Source organism: Amphiprion ocellaris, chromosome 14, assembly GCF_022539595.1.
Source record: "Amphiprion ocellaris isolate individual 3 ecotype Okinawa chromosome 14, ASM2253959v1, whole genome shotgun sequence".
Lineage (NCBI taxonomy): Eukaryota > Metazoa > Chordata > Actinopteri > Pomacentridae > Amphiprion > Amphiprion ocellaris.
This window is the reverse complement of record NC_072779.1, coordinates 32,207,478-32,229,800: the sequence shown is the minus strand read 5'-3', so window position 1 is coordinate 32,229,800 and position 22,323 is coordinate 32,207,478. Positions and strand designations below refer to the sequence as shown.

At 34.7% G+C, this 22,323-nt stretch overlaps 1 protein-coding gene across 1 annotated transcript; it reads right to left on the bottom strand.

Moving 5' to 3' along the window:
* Positions 1 to 2,408: 2,408 nt before the first annotated feature.
* Positions 2,409 to 16,807, bottom strand: nop16 (NOP16 nucleolar protein homolog (yeast)). The gene is made up of 5 exons (XM_023261254.3): positions 16,605 to 16,807; positions 15,530 to 15,638; positions 13,067 to 13,133; positions 9,087 to 9,193; positions 2,409 to 3,500 (listed from the first exon to the last, which is right to left on the bottom strand). The coding sequence occupies exons 1-5, from the start codon at positions 16,709 to 16,711 to the stop codon at positions 3,360 to 3,362; spliced, it is 531 nt and encodes a 176-aa protein (XP_023117022.1). The 5' UTR covers positions 16,712 to 16,807; the 3' UTR covers positions 2,409 to 3,359.
* Between the last annotated feature and the right edge of the window lie 5,516 nt (positions 16,808 to 22,323).

The window sequence follows — 22,323 nt, the reverse complement described above, 5'->3', positions numbered from 1 at the left end:
TTTTTATTAGATCCTCTTGTCCAATTTTGCAGATTCTCAATCAATGGCATAATGAGAAATTTCAGGTTTTTATCTTTAATAGATGCTGAAAACTGCCTCAAATTTCAATGTAAAAAAAAAAAACTTGCTGAAAGTAGGTCGACGGACAAATTTTCAACAAAATTTTATCTTTGACAATGTTTAATACGTCAAGATGACATTTCACAGATCTCTTTAGAAATATCCACATTTTATGTAACAAAAATTCCAAACAAATTAGAAACCGTTGAGCGGAAATTGTTCTAAAAATTCCTTAATTTGAGATGGAATTTTAAAATTTTTTCCACTTTCAAGGGCCAATATTAAAATTTCACGTTTGCTGAAGACATTTAATCATTTGTATTTCCATCCATCCATTATCTATACACCACTTAATCCTCACTAGGGTCATGGGGGGCTGGAGTCTATCCCAGCTGACTCAGGTGAAGGCAGGGGACACCCTAGACAGGTCACCAGTCTGTCACAGGGCTACATACAAAGACAAACAATCACTCTCACATTCACACCTACGGGCAATTTAGAATGATCAATTAACCTCAGCATATTTTTGGACTGTGGGAGGAAGCCGGAGTACCCGGAGAAAACCCACGCATGCACAGGGAGAACATGCAAACTCCATGCAGAAAGATCCCGGGAAAGCCGGGACGTGAACCAGGGACCTTCTCGCTGCAAGGCGGAAGTGCTAACCACTACACCACTGTGCAGCCCTCATTTGTTTTTAATGAAGACTATTTTTTCTTAAGTTTCACCAAATTTTACAGCTGTGGGAGTTAAATATCTGGAGATATTGAACCTTTAAAATGGCTTCATAGCTAAAAAAATCTAAAAACCTGATATTCTTTACAAAACCTTTTATCTTTGGTTCCTAAATAACAAAAAGTTAAACTCTGATCTGTCTGAATGAACATAGACTGATGCTGTTTTGTTCGTACTTGCCTAGAAACTTAATTTTACCTCTTCATTCCTCTAAAATGTAAAAAAAATAATCCTGAAATACAGAAGGTATTGCCAGCATGTGGTGGTGTTTTCAGAGGATTTGTTGTTAAAGAAGAACTCAGATCATCTCCTGCAGTTTCCTGTTTTCCTTTAAGAGGCATCACAGATATAATTTATTTTCTGAGTTCGTCGTGACCTTTTCATGGTTGATTTTCTCATTTTCTCCTCAGTTATCTTCACTTGTGTCTTCGCTGACTGAACCGACCTTCATTATTTCAACAACATCAAGATTTATAACCTGAGATCTCAGAAAAAAACTTTTTTACATCAGAGTTTGAATCCCCTAAAAGGTTTAAATTAATATTTATGCTTAGAAAGAGAGAAAGTAGAATGTTTTCATCTCCTAACAACCTGTTTTTTAAGGCGTCCCAATGAAGTTATTGACTCTAAACCAGGAGTTCATGAACACAAACTGGGATTTTCTTCACTGCAGTGAAAATTTTCACGTCCAGTGCCTGAGAGTTTCTATTCAAGAAGAAAACAGCCTGATTTAAACAGTCGAAGCTGGAAAACATCACGGTTTAAAAGGAATAATTAACAACTGTACCCAAATTCTTAGAAGTCTTAAGAGTCCTGAAGACTGGATTCTAAAAGATTCAACTTCTGGAGACTTTTATAAAACTTTGCACCAAATTTACCTCCAGAAAACCAACTCAAATTTTTGTTTTAGAGGCAAAACACATAAAAGCTCCTGATTATGTCCAGAAATACTGAAAAGCAGATTATTGGGTGATCCAAAACTTCTACAATCTGAATTATTTTTCAGGGTTTGGGGAGCTCAGATTTTTTTTATTTTTTATTTTTTTAAACAGAATCTGGTTCAAGCAAAGATTTTATTTTATATTTTTTTAAAATGAGACATTTGATTATTGATAATAAAAAAAAATACTATTTGATTCATTTTCTCCACAAAACTCCACATCACAGATATTTAAAAAATATATAATGTGGTATATTTTTTTAGATTTTTTTTAATGAAGTGATTTTGATCCAAAAAAAGAGAAAAAAGTCACAATTTTATGCTTAGATTTGGTTAATTTTCCCAGCAGAACTGAACATCTCACACGATTACTTCAAGGACTGTCAGAAAGTTGAAAACTCTCAGATTTTTAAAGTTTCCGCATCTGATAAATGGAATTTTGGCGACTTTTTAAAGATAACATATCTTTAACACTGGAACTCATATAACACGTTAAACTGATCAATCTGCTCCAGTTCACCTGATAAACGGCATGAAAACATTTGTTATTGTTTAGTTTTTATGGAGAACTTTTCCTCATTTCTTGTCCGGAATTGTCTGAATTTTATTTGATGAAATAAAGAATGAAGGATCTCTTGAAGTCGTAGAATCATGAAGACTGGATTCTAAAAGATTCAGCTTCTTTGCATGAATTTTATTGTATTTTACACCAAATTCACCTTTAGAAAATCAACTCAAACCGTTGTCTTAGAGGCAAAACACATAAAACCTCCTGATAATGTCCAGAAACACTGAAAAGCAGATTATTGATGAATCCAAAACATATACAATCTGAACTATTTATCAGGTTTTCCTCATTTTACCTTCATTTTTTGGCACAAATGCTAAACTTCAGGGAGCAAATCTAGTGTTTCTGGCTGAAAAGTGGATTTTTCATCATAAATCAGACAATTTCTGGCAGCTTTGGAATCCTTTTATCGAAGGTCATTTCTGATTTCTGTACCTGTAAGTCAGATTTATCATTTTTCTTCATTCTGCAGCGCTTGTCGTTGACCAGGTTCTGTTTTGTTTGCTGATCTGTTGGTTTGCTCTGCTGTTTGCTTGACTCTCAGCAGGATTATAGAAAAACTAAGACTCTGATTTCCATGAAACTTGGTGCAGAGTTGGAGCTGAGCCAAAAGAAGAAAGCAGTAAATATAGGAGCTGATAAATATCCAGACATTTATGAAGGGTTTGGTAGGACATTCACACATCACTAAAAACAGCAGAAAACAATAAGAAAAGCAGAGACTTCTGGTGATTTAACTCAGATGTTTGGCTCCTAAACTGTCCAACAGCGTGACCTATTACTGATCTGGAATCTGGAGATATTTTCCATCCTGCAGGGACAAAAAAAACGCCTCCTAGATGAGATTAAAGGAGTTTAAATGATGCATTTAAACAACATTTCAGTCGTGTTTGACTTGGAGAACAGAGTACAGCTGGTGGCAACTTCAGGACAAAATTCCTGCAATAAAATGGTAAAAATGAAAGTAAAAATCCCAACAGGGCTCCTGGACGTCTCCACCGTCCGTCACCGTTGGGTTTGTCCAAACAGTCTGAATGTGAAGCCTCTGGTTCTTTTCTATTCCACCATCGGCTGAGGGACGAGTGAGTTCATGAATTCATCGAAATGTTGCGAGTGGCAGCGCTTGTACTCGTTGATTTTCCTCTTGATCTGTTTGGGCGTGTCCTGGTAGTAGTTCTTCTCATCTCTAGCCATCGCCTGTAAAGAAACACAACCCAAAGTAAAGAAATATTCTACTACAAACATAGATATTAAGTTCTAGGTTGGTAAAATATGCAGAGGTGTTGAATTGTCTCGCCTCTGAGTCCCATTTTTTACTCTCTGCATCACACAGATGTCAGTAAAGATAAACTGAATTAGATTCTGAACTGGGGTCAGATTTAATCAGATAACTAAAGCCGGTAAAATGTTGAAGGATGAAGAAAACCTTAAATGAACTCTCTAAACTCCAAGCAGTTTCTGTGCATCTCTTCTTTGCTCCGGTCATTTTCAAATAGACTCAAACTTGTCAAAAAGGAATAAAAAAATTTGTCCAAATTCTGGCAATCATGACTAAAACCTGTCCAAGATGACCTAAAATTGGTTCAAAAGAATAATTATTAATCCCAAATGACTCAAAATTTATCAGGAATGACTGAAATTTGTCCTAAACTTGATAAAAATGAGTAACTGAAAATCTGTCCAAGATGAGTCAAAATCTGGCCAAAAAAAAAAGACTAAAACTAGTCCAAAATGACTGAAAAGTTGTTTAAAAGGATTATTACTAGTCCTGAATGACTCAAAATGTATCAACAATGACTCAAAATTATTCTAGAATGGCTTGAAACTTGTCTACAATGACCTACAAACTGTTCAAAATGATTATTACGAATCGCAAATGTATCACAGATGACTCAAAATCATGCGAAAATATTCAAAACTTGATCAAACTGACACAAAATTTGTCCAAAAATGACTAAAACTAGTCTTAATAAATTGTTAGAGACATGTTGAACAAAGTGATTTAGATTTTTTTTTTAAAAAGCCAGATTTGTTTAATTTTATCCACAAAATTCCACATTGCAGATTTTTAAAATCTAGAATATAGTTTATTTTTAGATTTTTTCTAATTACGATTTAAAAAAAAAAAAAAAAAAATGCATTTTAATGCTTAGATTTGGTTAATTTTCCCAGCAGAACCAAACATCCCACACGATTACTTCAAGGACTGTCGGAAAGTTGAAACCTCTCAGATTTTTTCTGTTTTTACAGTTTCTACCTCGAATAAATAGTGGAATTTTGGTGATTTTTTTTAAGATAACATCTTTAACACGGAAACTCGTCACACGGATCAATCTGCTCCAGTTCAGTTTTCATGTAGAACTTTTCCTCTTTTCTTGTCTTGAACGGTCACTTTTTATTCTGCTGTATTTCAATGTTTCGTCAATGAAATAAAGACAGAAGGAACTCTTGCCTTCTCTTTGCTCTGTGATTTAAGTTGAACCTTTTTGCTGCTTTTTTCCTGAAGAAGAACTCGACAAATAATAGTAACAGGAGCTCCGAGTGACTCCTAACATTTAAAGGTCGATGGTAAAACCTGTTTTATTCCGTCTGCAGTCTGAGCTGTTGATCACCAAACATGAGGAAAACACATTTCTCTTTTATCGCAGCTTTCCAGGCTTTAAAGTCAAGGACGTGTGATTGTAGAAGAAGCTCAGAGTATCAGTTTCTCTCCTGTTTCGGACTGATTCTGACTAAACTCCCAGGAATGACTTGGCTCCTTTTGTTTTTAAGGAAATCCATCTGAATGAAGCTGTTTTCTGATAAAAGTTAATTTAAACTTCTGCAGCAAACCTTCAATAAAACCAAACATTACTATCATTAGGATACAAACATTCAACCAGCTCTCCTTTCTCTGACGTCTTTGTAGTGCTAGGTGATATGGAAAAAAATCCTGTATCACGATGTGGATTATTTTATATCACAATAACGATATATATGACGATATACCACAACAAAGTATGTTTTCAGTTATTCTCTGAAAAGTTTGACAAAAATTTCATTGCTTACTTTTCTCCATGAAACTTCAACCTGTTGCTAGGGCTGGATCTGAATATTCGGTCCCCATGGTGGTATGCAGATATTAATTTTGAAATCCGAATATTCGCCCCCTCCTACCTCCACCCCCGTCGGGCGTTACGAACCGAGCCGAAAATTCGGCTCTTTCCTCCATTAGCTCACCGCCTCTGACCTCACGGACCGAACCGAATATTCAAGTCATTCCTCCGTCCGTCCGTCAAATTCCTCCCTCGGACGTTAAGGAGGGGACCGAATATCCGGAGCCCAGAAACTGCTATTCAGTCCAGCCCTACCTGTTGCACGTCCATCTCTCAGCACTCATGAGTTAAGTAACGTAAAGCATGTCGCAAACCCGCGTGAGAATCAAAGAACGTAAAGCAGCATCATGTCGCAAAACCACAAAACGGACTTTCTTTGCGAAAAATCTCTTTTTTATTCTACTTTATTTTCATTTATATAAACTTAGAGTATGCATCGTGACAAGAAAACACTAATACAATCGTCGCAGGCTATTTAATGATAAATTTGCTGTAATAATTGATAAAATTAGGTTAGAAACGATAGAAGAGAAATGGCACGATAGACACTTTTCTACCGTTCTCACGATATGTATCGTCATATCGCCCAGCACTACGTCTTTGAACCCTAAAAGTCTAAAATGACTCAAAATCTGTCAATAAAATGACTAAAACTGGTCAAAATGGATTGAAACTTGTCCAAAATGATCTAAAATTTGTCCCTAATGACTGGAAATTTGCCCCAAAAGGCCAAAAACTTGTCCAAAATGACCTAAAATTTCTACAAAAGGATTATAACTAGTCCTGAATGACTCAAAATGTATCACAAATGACTCAAACGAGTCCTAAATTTCTCAAAACTTAAACTGACTCAAACATGTCAAAAATTTCTGAAAACTTGCCTAAAATGTGTTAAAATTTGGCCAAAAAATTGACTAAAACCAGTTCAAAATGGCTTGAAACATGTCAATAATGACCTTGATCAGAAGTAACTCAACATTTGTCCAAAATTATGAAAATTTACTCAAGAAATGAACAAAACAAGCCCCATACAGTTTGAAAATTGTCCATAATGACCTAAAGCAGTGGTTCCCAACCTGGGGTCTGCGCCCCCCTGGGGGGGGCGCCAGAGATCTGACGGGGGGGCGGGAAGCTTTGTCTGCTCTGAGGCTGTGATGTTATAAAAAATAGATTTTTACATTCTGGATAAAATCAGAGTAACAGACTCACTGTGTCATCACAAGTCTACCTATAAAATATTTTTAAAACACATTTATTTGGTCTTTCTTCAGGTTGTCTCTAGTTCATTAATTTGTGTTACAGTTAGAAAATTACTGACGGAAACGGTGTCTGAAAAACACAGAACAGGTGAAGATTCATCAGTACCGAAAGACTCCAGCTATACCTCGAGAGTTACCTTAAATTTGGTTTTATTAAAGGACAAGACAGAATTATGTTATTTGTAGTGAAATGCTCGCAAATGACAGCATGAAACCAGCGAATTACGGCGATGTCAGGAAACAAAACACAGTTCGGTAAAGTCAGAAAGATATTCACAAATTGGGACTTCCGGCATCAATAACTCATTAAATATACGTTGTCTAAACATAAACGATGCCTCTTTTCCATCGTTGTAAGGTAGACAATGTGCTACAAGCCCAGTTTAATCAAAAGTAGCTGCAGAAATAACATTGGTGTCTATGAGCAGCTGGTTGTGTGACGAGTGAACAGGGACCGTCTGCAAAATGCAAAACCGCTGCAAACAGCGAAGAAACACAAATATTCAACACATTTACTGCAGCCAGCAACTGACTCCTGCTGCTCATACTACAACTCTTGGTTTGACATTAAACTTTTTTTTCCATAATTTTAAGGATTTTTTTTGTATTAAAAAAAAAATCAATAACTTAACTCTTATGCATTGTAGTGTCAACAAATTTACTGCAGCCATAAACTCTCTCCTCCTCGTCATAGTACAACTCTTGGTTTGACATTAAACTTTTTTTTCCATAATTTTAAGGATTTTTTTTGTATTAAAAAAAAAAATCAATAACTTAACTCTTATGCATTGTAGTGTCAACAAATTTACTGCAGCCATAAACTGTCCTCCTCATCATAGTACAACTCTTGGTTTGATATAAAATATTATTTTTTAAAAAAATAATTTTAGGTAATTTTCTATTAGTAATACAATTCAATAACTTCCCTCATATGTTTTGTAGTGTACTTATGGGGTAAACAATCCAATGTAATCTAAAATGTATTGAAAACGATTATGAACAGTCCCAAATCATTCAAAATTCATCAAGAAAATGATTAAATTAGTCCAAAATGGCTTGAAATTTGTCCACAATGACCTAAAATTTGCACCTAATGACTGGAAATTTGCCCAAAGACTCAAAACTTGTCTAAAATGACCTCAAATCCGTTCAAAAGGATTATTATTACTCCTGAATGACTCAAAATTTGTCCAAAATGACTCAAAATTGTCAAAAAATACTTAAAAATTTGATCACACTTGTCAAAAACAACTCAACATTTGTCCAAAATTACTAAAACTTAATCTAGAAATGAATAAAACCAGCCCAAATGGCTTGAATCTTGTCCATAATGACCTAAAACAATCCAAAATCCTCTAAAATGTGTGGAAAACAATTATTCCAGGTCACCAAATGACCTTATCCTAAATTACTCAAAACTTGACCGAATTTGTCAAAAATGACTGAAAATCTGCCCAAGATGACTCAAAACTTGGTCAAAAAATGACTCAAAACTAGTCCTAAATGACTTAAAACCCATCTAAAATGGCTTGCAACGTGTCCATAATGACCTAAAATGTGTACCTAATAGGAAAAAAACAAGAACAATTTGTTGCTTTCAGTCAAAAAATGCGACTCAGAATGACTATTTTCTGTAGGAGGAACAAACATGAAAAGTTTCCTCATTCTGAACCAGAATTATTGTTTAATATTTGAGTTTTTAAGTAAAATAACGCATCATAAAAGTGAAAATTAGGTCATAAATTGACTAAATATCCATCAGTTTGGTAAAAAAGACAAACAGAAGAATCATAAAGTGGATTCTTTTTAACTTTACTAAATATTCTGAAGTTTGTGCTGCTTACACACATTCTGAAGCACATTTCTAACACTTTGTTAGCATTTTTCATTTAAATCTTGTTCTACTTTTCTGAAAACTCAAATATAAATGAAGCAACTAAAACTTTCTACATTTCTATTAGAATTGCGAACAAAATGCAGCACTTTTCTTCAAAAAAATCCTGCAGAATATCAGCTAGTTTTGAGGAAAAGGTGAGAAAAGCTTTGAGGAAATCATTTGGAAAACACAGCAGAGTGTTTCGGTCGACTGTAATCAATATAAATACTGAGTTCAGTCATGCAAAACCACCACTGCTGCTTCTAAACCTCATTATTCCCTCGTTATTTTGGAGCAAACCCAAATAAAACCAGCAGATAACAGAGAAAATGAGTCTTTACAGTGAATAAAAGCTCATTATTTTGACCCACATATAATAAAAAACTCATTTTTTTGTAGAAATTACTGATAATTCTGCAGCTTTAGCTGTAAAACGTAGCGAGAATTGACTTGCAGCAGATATTTGACCTTGCAAAGACTCTGTTTAGGCTGCCGTTGAGCAAAATACTGAAGAAACAGAAGAGAAGTGTTGATATTCGGTTGGTTTTCTCACCTTGTAGTCGTCTTTGTGTTCTCGGATCATGTGCTGGACGAACTCGATCAGGTCGGAGGATAAAGTCTTGGTGTCTTTCTCTGGGAGACTCGCTTCCTCCTGAAGATCTGAAAACACACAAAGAACCAAACTCAAAGGATTCGAAATGTGTTAAGAATGACTCAAAACTCCATTTTTCCTAAATTTCTGTCTTTACATTCCTGTTTGTGGAGAAGATAAGGAGCAAAAGAGGAGAGAAATCATTTAAAAAGCTGCTCCACTGGAGGAATTAAAGTCCTGAAGGCCTCCCAGCTTCTCTCACAACAACAAAACGCTCTAATTAGGAGCCGACTGCACCGAATATCAGGAAAAGATCCTTGAAGTGGCAACAAACGAAGAAAACATGAAGCTGCTTCACGGGAAACATTTGGAGGATTTTCATAGTGAAGTTTGACTCAAAACAAAACTGAATTCAAACTCAAATGAGACACTTTGTGGAGTTTTCTCCGACAGAGAGAGGAAATCAGAAAATAATCTTATTAAGCTTCCTGAAGTGCACAAAACACCACATTTCTACATGAATCACTTTAATCCTCATGTTGTCCTGCAGGTCAAATCGAACAGTTTAAAGTTTGAAAATGTGGAAAAAACTGTATTTTCACAGTGAAACTTCTGATGTCCACATTTTCAACATTTTTGGGAAATCTTTGAACATTTTTTGGTGGAAAAAAACAAATGTTAAAAATGTTTCTTTAAGAACATTCACAAAAAAAATCAACCAAAATCCAGCAAATTTCGCTGGATTTTGGTTGATTTTTATGTGAATGTTCTTATAGAAAATATTAGAAGTTTTACCGATATATATGGAATCACTTTAGATATTTTTAGGATTTTTCGTGGAAGATTTTTACTCATTTTTGAAAATATTTACAAGAATTTTCTTGCAAAATTTGGGGGATGTTTTTAAAATAAAACTTTTAAGGGAAACTTTTAAGGAATTATTGGAATTTTCTTCCTGAAGGTTTTGCAAATTTTCAGAAATTTGGGGAATTTTTTTGCAGAATTTTAGGATTTTTTTCAGACAAGGAAACAATATTTTTTGGTGCCTGTAAATGAAGACAACAGCAGGGTTAAATGTTTTAATCTGACTGAAAGGAAACAAGGACTAAAAATACACTTTTAATTAAATAAACTCATAAAAAAAGAAAAAAGTTACATTTCTTTGACTATTCATTTCACTTAACTTGAAACAACCTCCAATAATGTTTAATATTTGTCCACAGTTGCTAACTGAAAACTGGAAACAAACTCTTCACACTATGAATATTTGACTTGTTTCCTCGCTTCTCCGTGGAGAAACAGCCTGCAGTTCAGCCAAAAACTCTCTGAATTTTTGGAAACCGACCATTGATCTCAGCTGAGTCAGTCTGAGATCCTCAGTTGCACTGAGAAGCTCAGAATTTTTATTTTGTGACAGAATCTGGTTAAAGTAAACAGTTTATTTTTTGTGAATTTTGAAACGAGACGTGCGGAATAAAGAGATTCTGATTAAATGTCACGATTTGTTTCATTTTCTGCACAAAGTTACACAAAACAGGACTTTGGTTTTTGTTATAGAATGTGGTGTATTTTTGATTACTTTTTAGAATGAAGCCATTTTAAAGCTTAGATTTGGTTTATTTTTCCCAGCAAAACCGAACATCACATATGATTAGTTCAAGGACTGTTGGAAAATAGAAAACTTCATGATTTCTTCTGTTTTTACAGTTTTTGTCTCTGATAAAAGGAACAATTTTGATTGAAACTGATTAATTTCTTTCATGTTGCTGTTGGTCTCAGCTGAGTCAGTCATGGATTCTCTGTTGTGCTACAAAAAAAAGTGCAGAATTTTTTGGTGTTAATAGAATCTGGACACAGCAAACAGTTTTAGTAATTTATCTTATCATTTTTGGGTTTTTTTTTGTTATAGAATTTTGTAAATCTTTGTAGATAAAAACATGCAGAATAAAGGGATAATGATGGGAAAATATGCAGTTTTACTGCTTAGATTTGGTTTATTTTCCCAGCAGAATCAAACACCACATGAGTAGTTCAAGGACTGTTGGAAAATAAAAAATCTGATGATTTTTTCAGTTTTTACTGTTTCTTGCTCTGATAAACGGAATCATTTTGGGGATTTTTTTAAAATTATAAAATACCTTTCACACTGAAATACACATTATTGCCACAGTGATCAATGCAGGAAACAAGTGGAAGAAATTTTCTTCTCTGTTGTGCTAAAAAGTGCAGAATTTTTTGGTTTGAACAGAACCTGGTTGAAGCAAATGGTTGATTTTTAGTAAATTTTTAAATGCGGCACTTAGAATCAGCTGGTTGTGATGAAATATCATATTATCCACATCACAGAATGCTTGTTTTCTGTCATAAAACGTGGTTTATTTTTGGACACTTTCAGGCTTAGATTTGTTTATTTTTTCCCAGTAGACCAAAACATCACACATGATTAGTTCAAGGACTGTTGGAAAGTTGAAATCCTGATGATTTTTTCTGTTTTTACAGTTTACGTCTCTGATAAATGGTGTAATTTTGGCGGTTTTGAAAATGAAAACATGTTTTGGTTACAGCTGAGTCAGTCACCACTGTGCTGGAAAGTCTGTTACTTTTTTTTTAAATTTAGCAGAATATAGTTGAAGCAAACTGTGTATTTTGCGTAACTTTTTAAATGAGACAGGCAGAATAAAGAGATTTTAATAAAATACCATGATTTCCACATCACAGAATTGTAGTTTTTTTTTAAAAGAATGTGATTCTGTGAAATTGTTTTTACATAAAACGGAGAAAAAACAGGATAAAAAATGCAACTTTATGGTTTAGATTTACTTTATTTTCCCAGAAGACCTGCACATTACACATGATTACTTCAAAGAATTGTTGATTTTTTTCAAATTTTTTTGCAGATTTTTTTCAACAGAATCCGGTTGAAGTAAATGGTTGATTTTTAGTGAATTTTTAAATGATGCATGTAGAATAAAGTGATTTTAATAAAATACCATGATTTCCACATCACAGAATCATTCTTTTTGTCATAGAATGTGATTTTTGGAAATTCTTTTTACATAAAACGTGTAGAATAAAGTGATATTGATGGGAAAAAAACTGCAATTTTATGGTTTAGATTTTGTTCATTTTCCCTGAAGACCTGCACATTATACAGGATTAGTTTAAAGACTGTTGTAAAGTTGAAAACCTGATGATTTTTTATTTTAGAATTTTTTTCATTTTAACAGAATCTGATTGAAGCAAATTGCAGACTTTTAAGGATTTTTTTTCAAATGAGACATGCAGAATAAAGTCATTTGAATAAAATACCATGATTTCCACATCACAGAATCTTAGTTTTTATTGTAGAATGTGATTTTTACAAATTATTTTGCATGAGACGTGTAGAATGAAGTGATATTGATGGGAAAACATTTCAGTTTTGTGGTTTAGATTTAGTATATTTTCCCAGACGACCTGGCCATTATACATGATTAGTTCACAGACTGTGGGAAAGTGGAAAACATTTTTTGTTTTGTTGCAGAGTTTTCCATTTTAACTGAATCTGTTGAAGCAAATTGTTTATTTTTTTAGTGAATTTTTTAGAATGAGACATGGAGAATTAAAGTGATTTTGATGAATTATCACGATTTATAGCACAGATTTGGTTAATTTTCGTGACAAAACTAAAAAACCCCAGATGAGTAGTTGAAGGACTTTTGCAAAGTCGAAAAACCAACAATTTTTTCTGCTTTTACAGTTTCTTACTCTGACAAATGGTGTTATTTTGGCGATTTGTTAAAAATAACTTGACTTTCAAACCTGTTTGCAGGTTTAAAGGATGCAAACATTATTGTAAAGCCAAAAAAATAAAAATAGATTGACCTTTTAGCTCCATTACTCAGGATGCTGCACCACATAAAATAAAACATAAATGAACAAGCTGAAGGACTCAGACTTACGGGTGAGGATGTAGGGTTTGGTGACGACGCCGGCGGGAGCTTTGGATTCTCCGTCTTCACCGATGAGCTGCACGTGTGAAGAAAACCAAAACGTGAAGACGAGTCCGGGTTAAACGATCGGTGAAGATGACGACCAACAGACGAGTTCAGGGCAGGAAGTTAATCAGAGTTAACGACATGAAACGTGGAAACAAGCTGCAGCCCAGAGGACGAGATTTGCTTCAATTAATGAAGCGGGAGTGATGAATTAATGAATTAATTTAGCTTTAAGCATGAGGAGGTAAAATAAATCATCAGAGGACTGAAGCAGAGTCTCACTCAGGTTAAATTCAGGAGATTCTCTGAGATATTTGCTCCACTTCTAGAAAAATACCATCTTAAAGAATCTGATCAACACTCTGTCGCTCCCTAGTGGCAGAAAACAAAACTGCAGCGAGAGTTTTTATAACTCCAACCTGTTGGATAAACTCAGTATTTGCCATCATGTAAAAGTGATCTCAATTCAGTTTTTATCAGAACTCCAGTGTGTTAAATTTAATGACTTTATCTCCTGTACTTATGAAGTTACAACCTGGTGGAGAAGAGGCAGCCTACAGGGATGAGGTGGATCAGCCGGTGTCAGGATAATAATCTCTCCCTAAACTCTGAGAAGACTAAGGAGATGATTATCGACCCGAGACCAACACGTCCCACTACGCATCAATGGGTGAAAACCTTCAAACTCCACAGCACTCACATCAGCAGCAACCTCTCCTAGATTCACAACTGCAGTGTAACTTTTTTTTGGGTACGATGTGCTAACAGTAAAAGATGATATAACTATGGCAAATGCTATTAGACTGAAGACCAGAGGTAAAACATATGCACAAAATACACGATGGTATAATACGCAAAATCTATCACAACATAAGAGGGTAAGATGTGGAGCAAAAGGTTTGAACATGTCTGGACATGTTCTCTGTAAAAGATGACCAAATGCTAACTTAATGCGCATGTCTTCTGTAAAGTGAGATCTAGGGTCAAATCTGATAACCTGACGTCATGATCTGACCAGTAGATTTAGAAAAGTATAATGGTGTCAAAACTGTCACTGCTATCATTCGCTCTATAGGTGTGGAAAATGACCAACGCTCACAGCATAAAAGACGATGCACAGCTCAGTATCTTCAGCTCTTCTTGGGGTGTTATCACTGCTAAGAACTACTCCTGGATTTTTTGTTGACAAATAAATCCTGCTGCCTTCTCTTGGTGATTTTTTTGAAGATCTTTAACCCTTCTGTTGTTCTCATTTACGGGCAACAAAAAATATTGTTTCGTCTGAAAAAAATCCAAAAATTCAGCAAAAAAATTCCCCAAATTTCAGAAAATTTGCAAAACCTTCAGGAAGAAAATTCCAATAATTCCATAAAAGTTTCCCTTAAAAGTATTATTTTAAAAAATCCCCAAAACCTGGCAAGAAAATTCTTGTAAATATTTTCAAAAAAATGAGTAAAAATCTTCCAAAAAAAATCCTAAAAATATCTAAAGTGATTCCATGTATATCAGTAAAACTTCTTTTTTGTGAATGTTCTTAAGAAACATTTTTAACATTTCTTTTTTTCCACCAAAAAATGTTATAAAATTTCCCAACAATTTTGAAAATGTGGACATCAGAAGTTTCACTGTGAAAATATATTTTTTTCCACATTTTCAAACTTTAAAACGGGTTAATTTGACCCACAGGACGACACGAGGGTTAAAGAAAGTTTTTCATCAAAACAAGCAACAGATCATCAAGAGGACTCAACAGAGACTCTTCTTCCTGAGGAAGCTGCAGAAATGTGGATTATCCCCCAAACTCCTCAGCAACTTCTACAGATACACAGTGGTGAGTGTCCTGACCACTTCCATCACTGTATGGTACAGGAAGTGCAGCAGTAAGGACAGGAAGGCTCTCCAGCACAGTTCATCTGTGGTGCAGCCTCCCCCCCATTACAGGATAATTACATCACCTGGGTCACAAAGAAAGACAGCCCACGACATCACCAAGGACCACACCCTGTTCACACTTCAGACGCTACATGAGTGTGAAAGCGAGGACCACTAGACGAAAAACAGCTTCTATCCACAGACCATCAGGCTACTAAACTACTGACTCACCTGCAATATCTACAAATAGCAATATTTTGCACACATCAATGCCTGTTTACATATGACAGTATGGCACAAGATGCTCACATTTGCACAAAGAATTTCATTTTCTCTTTTTTTAAAAATTGTCTTTGTTATTTCAGTTGTGTGAAGGAAAATCTCAAAACAAGAATCTCATCACTCAGGGTAACCACCGTGTTTCTGACAATAAAGTTCTTGAATCTAGAATGAGGGATTAAAAAATGCCTTAAAAAAGTCTCTAAATTAAAAAGCACCAAACTTTAAGCCCCCTCTGTGTCCTACATTCAGTCCAAATCTGCAGCAGTAACTCACCCTCTGCTTCTTCACCGGCAGAGCTCGATTGGGATCGAAGGCCAGACCCATCTCCTGCAGGTTCCTGGCCGTCGACTTGTTGTCGTCCCAAGCATGTCGGATCTGTGGACTGAGAACCAGCTCACATTAGAGACAAGATGACATTAAAAAAAAAACAGTCAGACTGTGTAGTTCATCTTCTCAATTTTCCCCTTTTTTGATTGTCTTTTATATTATTCAAATGGTTCTTACTTGCTTCTGTATTTATTTAAAGTATTTAATATCTCCTTTTATTAACTTTGTATTTTGCACGGAGTTCTTTTCAGTCCTTTACTTCTACAAACATCTTAAAATCAAAAAATGAACGACTAGTACAACATAAAGAAACTATTTCCGATGCTTTGGCAAGTGTTACATGATGAAAAAGATGCCAAACAGCTTTTCAACAGCCTTTTTCTGACATATTTTTATACTTTTTATGCAGATTCTCTCTCCAACACATGATTACTTCTTTCTAAACTGAGTTATTAAAGCCATCTGGTGAAAAACTTTCATGTTTCACTGAAAAATAGTGTCAAGCTTAATCAAAACACTCATACGGCACCATAATATAATTTATGTAAAGTCTGACAAGTTACACCAATCACAAAGAACTCTTTAAAATCTATAAATCATTTTAATTCAGATGCTGTGTAGAAATATTTCGTTTTTCACTCACACGTACACTGATAACAACCCTGAAACCACAGAGCTACACGTTATTGAGCCCAATTTAACTCTAAATACGTTTGATTTTAAAGCAGACATCTCTAAACAAAGACAGAGGAGAAGTTAAACATCAAAAGCAGCTCAGATTTGTGGTTTTGTCACTTTGCAGAGTTATAAAATTAGCTTCAACAGATGCTAACAACATGTTCAGTTGCTCTGCAGCGAAGATTCAGAGATTTTACTGGTTTCCTGACATTTCTACTGACCGTTAAAACACCTAAATGTAAAACCCGAAGCTCAAACTAACACGTTAAATGAATCGTTCTCTGCGTGCCGACATGTTCGGTGTTAGCCTCGGTTAGCCCACATGCTAACGGCTCGGACTCACTGTTCGATCCTCGGCTTGTATTTCTTAATAAACTGTTTTTTCAGCTTCTTCCGGTCTTTGTTGTAGTCGAATCTGTGTCTCTTGCTTGCTTTCTTCGCTTTCGGCATGGCTGTCTCTGTTTTCCTGCGGCTCCGCGGCGGTTTGTTGGTGATCTGAAGCTAACGGGTAGCTAATAGACGCTACATGTAGCCAGTCAACACGTGTATGTTTACTTCCGGTCATGTGACTAGAAGCCACGCCCCCGTTGACGTTTGACCTCCGACATTAAACAAATATGCAAACAAAATAAACAGACATATCGACACATATTTTGGGTCTATATATACCCCAAATGAACATTGAAAATAAATAAATCAAGAAATGCTTATTTTAAAAACACAAAACAAAAAAGCTTCAATTAACAAATATAACATAATGTTCTAAAAATGAATCAAGTATGTCCTAATTGATTAACATGAAATCAACACATCATTAGCCACACATAAGCATTAAAAATGTAAAATTAACAACAACAATACATTAAGTTTGGAGCTCAACTTGGACTGATAGTTACTGCTGGGAACTCCTGCAGCTGCTGGTTTAAACCTCTAGATGTCACTCTGAGTCAGAAAGTGTTTCACAACAGGTCAAACAAACCCTCAACATCAAATTATTTTAAACGAAACTGTACTAAAAGCTCTGTTATTTCTGCTTGTCTGCACATCTTCTTCTGAATTCAGTTTATTGTGATTCTTTTATGCACCAGCAGTGATTTGTTGTTTTCTTTTGCGTCCATTTCCACCAATTTCTTGTTGATTTCTTGCTATTTGTTTGCAGTATTTTTACATTATCAATGTATTAAATTGGTAATAATTTCTCATTTCTATTCCTACTGGAGAAAATGTACGTTAAAAATATTTAATGCATATTTTAGGGCATTTCAACATCAACACTGTAAACTTAAAGTGTAAAGATGTACATGTTCGTCACATGGAAAACCTAAAAAGAAAGAACTTTGTTTTATTATTGAAAAAAAATAATTTAAGAAGATTACTAACCTAAAAACTAAACACCCTCAATTTAAATTGAACAACATGGATAAAATTTTACTAACGTTGGCATTGAAATGTCTCCAAATATATTCACAATCATGAAGAAGAAATAATAAGAATTCTGATGCATCAACCAAATATTTAAAAAGTTCTATTTGCATCACTATATAAAACAATAAACCTTCAATGAATTAATTTTATAAAATGAGCTGACCTCTTTTTATTTTGTGTCTGAAGATATAATTTTTCTCTTATATGAAACAGTTTTCAACACTTTTCTGCTCTTATGCAAATCATTTCACCATCAAATTTATTTCTATAAGTATCACGAAACTGTTACAGATTCATTTAAAACGTTAGTTAGTAAAGATGAAGATGTGTCAGACTTAGACTTAGATGACTTTATTAATCCCCACAGGGAAATTAAGTTGTACAGCAGCATGGATATTCAGTAAAAGGGTAAACAATAAGACAACACAGAATAATAGGGTATAAAATGAAGGTTAAATAAAAGAAAAGAAAAGAAAATTAAATTAAATTAAGGGAAATAAGATTTTTAAAAAATATGGAAAACATAATATAGAAAAAATCAACAGAAAATACAAAAATGACAATTTTATTTTTTTTAAAGTATACAGAAATGTGCAATTGATGTAAGAAGGTACAGATAAGTTTCCAGATATAATGAATGACGTTTAGAATGTAAAGGGTCCAAAATGTAAAGTGGTTATTCAGAATTAAATTCCCTATTCAAGTGCCAAATCAGTATATTATGGATTATCTGCTGATTATTATTGCCACAAAAACAGGTTTGTTTGTATGTTTTTTGGTGGTTTTGGTAAAAGTCCTTCTTATCAATGAGCAGCTGAGGAAGTTGAATGAGGTTCAAGTGAGTCACTGATGCTGATCAACAACTCTATCGGCTCCCTGCTATCATCAGGAAACACTGAGCGTCTTTCTTAATGCACCTTTAATGCACCGTGGTGCTGAATTGATCGATCCCTGCAGGGAAATCCATTTTGTTCAGAGCGACAGACAGACCACAGAGAACAGCTTCTCTGGAGTCTCTGATTATTGATCTCTTGATTTGCAGCAGAGCATCAATCCTAACTGATACATCCATCGACCAGCCAGCAGCCTTTTAGGCCCCAGTGAGGAATTAAAATACATTTATCGTGTAATTTTTTATAACTTCGGTCATTGGTAAATGCAATTCAAGTGGCTGGAAATATTTGCGTTGACAAGATAATTACTACAGTACTCTAGAACTGAAATCAATTAATTGAATAGTGAGTTAACAGGAAGTCAAATAGCAGAAAGCTAAGAACTGATTATTCATATAAATCACAATCAACCATCGTTGTTTGGTTTTCTGTTGTTCTTTTGAATTCAAATATGTTTGTTCTGATGATTTTCTGACATTTTTCTATGTCAAACTACCAATTAATAATACAGATATGTGTTGATTGCAGCCTTAGAAGTGATTTCCAGCAAAGTATTCTGTACTTTCCAAGGGGTGCTTGGAAAGATGATGTATGACATACTTGATAGCAAAAAAAAGCAGATAAAAGTTAGATAAGATTAAAGATAGATGGATAAAGTAGGAGTACATTAAAGCAATAAATAATGGTAAAAATTAACAAACAGCAAAAAGTGATGGTTAGCTAAAAGTAATGGATTGATTGAAGTAAATGTTCTCTTAAAGGTAATACCGAGGTTAATTTAATGGCTAATAAATGCATGTCTAAAACCAGGGAAAAGTTACATGAAAGTAATGGTTTCAGTGGTTAGCTACAAGTAATACACAGTTTGCCTAAAATAAAGGTTTAAATAATTAGCTTAAAGTAATGGATTACACGGTTAGCTAAAAGTAATAAAAACTTCTCTAAAGGTAATAGTGTAAATGATTTTCTAAAAACAATAAACAGCTAACTAGTAATGGTTTAAATAGCTAGCTAAAAGTAATAAACAGTTTGCCAAAAGAAATTATTAAAATGGTTAATTGAAAGTAGTAAACAGTTAGCCAAAAATAATGGTTTAAATGGTTAGCTAAAAGTAAGAACTAGTCAGCTTTTAATGCCTTGAATAGTTAGCAAAAAGTAATGTTTCTGGCTATCCATTTAATAGCCAGAAGCAATAAACAGTTAGCCCAAAGTAATGTTAAAAATAGTTTGCCAAAAACAACAAATAATTAGCTAAAATAAATGGTATAAGTGGTTGGCTAAGGGTAATGGTTTAAATGGTATACCAAAGGTAATGGTTTAAATAGCTAGCTAAAGCTAGCTTATCTACAGGTAAAGCTTTAAACAGCAACACAAAAGTAATGGTTTAAATTGTTTTCTTAAGATAATTATTTAAAAGATTAGCTTAAACTTTGTGTTGAAATTATCAGCTAAAAATAATGATTTTAAAGGTCAGCTATCATTTATAAACAGTTAGCTTAAAGTAATGGTGTCAATCCTTTGCTAACATTATCAAACAGTTAGCTAAAAGTAATGGCTAAAATAGTTAGCTAATATTAATAAACAGCTAGCTAAGGCTAATAGTTTAAATAGCTAGCTAACATTAATAAACGATTAGTTAAAAATACTCGTTCAGGCTCACTGCTCGCTTGCTCCAAAGGCCCCATCCACGCAAAGACCAAGACCCGTGGTGGTGCGTTTTCACAACTACCAAGACAAACAACGCATCCTGGGAATTAGCAAGACAGAATCAGACCGTGAAACATGAAGGTTCTACGGTTATGTTTTTCCAGGATTTTTCCGCCGCTGTCGTTCGTAAGAGAAAAGGATATGATGCAGTGAAGAAACGGCTCCGATCACTCGGTGCAGAATACAGGCTAATCTACCCCGCAAAGCTGAAAGTAACATGCCGCGGATCTACCAGAGTGTTTAATAACCCCGCCGAGGCAGAAGATTACATTAACGCGATGGATGGGGCCGCTTCAGCTTCCGATGAGTAACATTTGGGCTATACTAAAGACCATCTCTGACTGTCATCTTTCAGTAAGTACTCTAACTGATGTGAACTGTGACAAGAATGGAGCATTTAATTTACAATGACTGTGTAGGGAGAGAGAAACACTGCCTCCCTGCATCCCGGACTGATGTGTCTTGTTGCCACTAGAAATCCCACTCGCTCGATCTCCTCTGTGCTTAGGAGGAGGACAGTGTTGCGATCTATGCTTGAGTTTGGCAGCGTGCGCCTTAAGCGCATCGTTTTCTGTTCTTTCTGTTCATTTTGTGTTCTTGTTGGTCCTATGTTCATCACTGTGATATCTCTTACTCTGAGAATTGATATATGCTCTGCTAATTCATATCAATTATTTTTATGACGGGACTCAAATTGTGTACTTGGAATGTTAAGGGAATACACACCCCTGTAAAACGTAGGAAAGTTTTAAACTACCTCAAAAAGGAGAACGTGCAAATAGCTTTACTGCAAGAAACCCATTTAAATGACAATGAACATTTAAAGCATGGAGGGTTTAACCAAGTTTACTTTTCATCTTTTACTTCAAGGAGCCGTGGAGTGGCTATTCTTATACAGAAAAATATTCCCTTAAAGATTTTGGACTGCATAAAGGATGCATCAGGCTGCTATGTTATTTTAAATGGGATTATTTCAGGAGAGGAAATCACTATACTAAATATTTACAACCCACCTGGCCATCCATTATACATTTGAACAAATGTATAAAGCAAATTTCCCTCCCCTATTTGACCGCATTCGGCTTGATCTTGACAGATGGAACACTCTTTCTATTTCTTGGATGGGCCGAGTTGCATTACTGAAAATGACTGGAAAAATGTCTGGAGTAATGTGAAAACATTATGTGTTTGTAACAGAGTCAAAGCGACTCAGCTCATGATTCTTCATGGAGCCCACATTTCTCCTTACAGATGCCACAAATTTAGGCCTGACTCCTCCCCAGTGTGCTTGAAGTGTAAAATTGAGACAGGTACCCTCACACACTGCTTCTAGTCCTGCTCAAAAGTACAACATTTCTGGCATATGATTGGATTGGAAATGGATAAAATATTTACAGCTGATTTGACATGTAACCCTACGTTTCTTTTGCTTGGGTTAATTGACCCTGTTATCACCAACAGATATCATAAGAAACTGTATCAAATGCTTACTTTCTGTGCTAGAAAATGTTTGCTTGTCAATTGGATCTCGGACTGTATTCCTTCTAGGGTACAATGGCAGAAGACTGTTCTCAGCTATATCTCGCTTGACTATCTGACATGTTGATTACACCACAAAGATGATGCCTTTTTGAAGACTTGGGAACTTTATCTAACTTATTCGGGACTTGAAGTCTCAACTATTATTAAAAGAGCATTTGTGTTTTGAAATGGCAAATGTTTGTCATTTGTCATTTTAAATTATTCTTACTAATTTATGTTTAATATTGGGCCAATGTTTGCTTGTTGTTTGTTTGTTTGTTTTTGTGTATGTATAACAAAAAACAATAAACATACTTGGAAAAAAAAGTACTCGTTCAAACAGTTAGGTAACATCAATAAAAGATTAGTCTAAAATAATGGTTTAAATGGTTAGCTAGCATTAATTAACAGTTAGCTAAGAGTAATGTTGAAATGATTAGATAACAACAAATAGCAGTTTAAAGTAATGCTTTAAATAGTTAGCTAATTTTAATAAACAGGTAGCTAAAGTAATGG

Coding starts and splice junctions, on each gene's coding strand:
- nop16 (XM_023261254.3), bottom strand. CDS start 16,711: ATGCCGAAAGCGAAGAAAGCAAGCAAGAGACACAGATTCGACTACAAC. Junction 9,194..13,066: donor CAAACCCTACATCCTCACCC/GTAAGTCTGAGT, acceptor GTGTGTTTTCAG/ATCTTCAGGAGGAAGCGAGT. Junction 3,501..9,086: donor AACACAAAGACGACTACAAG/GTGAGAAAACCA, acceptor GTTTCTTTACAG/GCGATGGCTAGAGATGAGAA.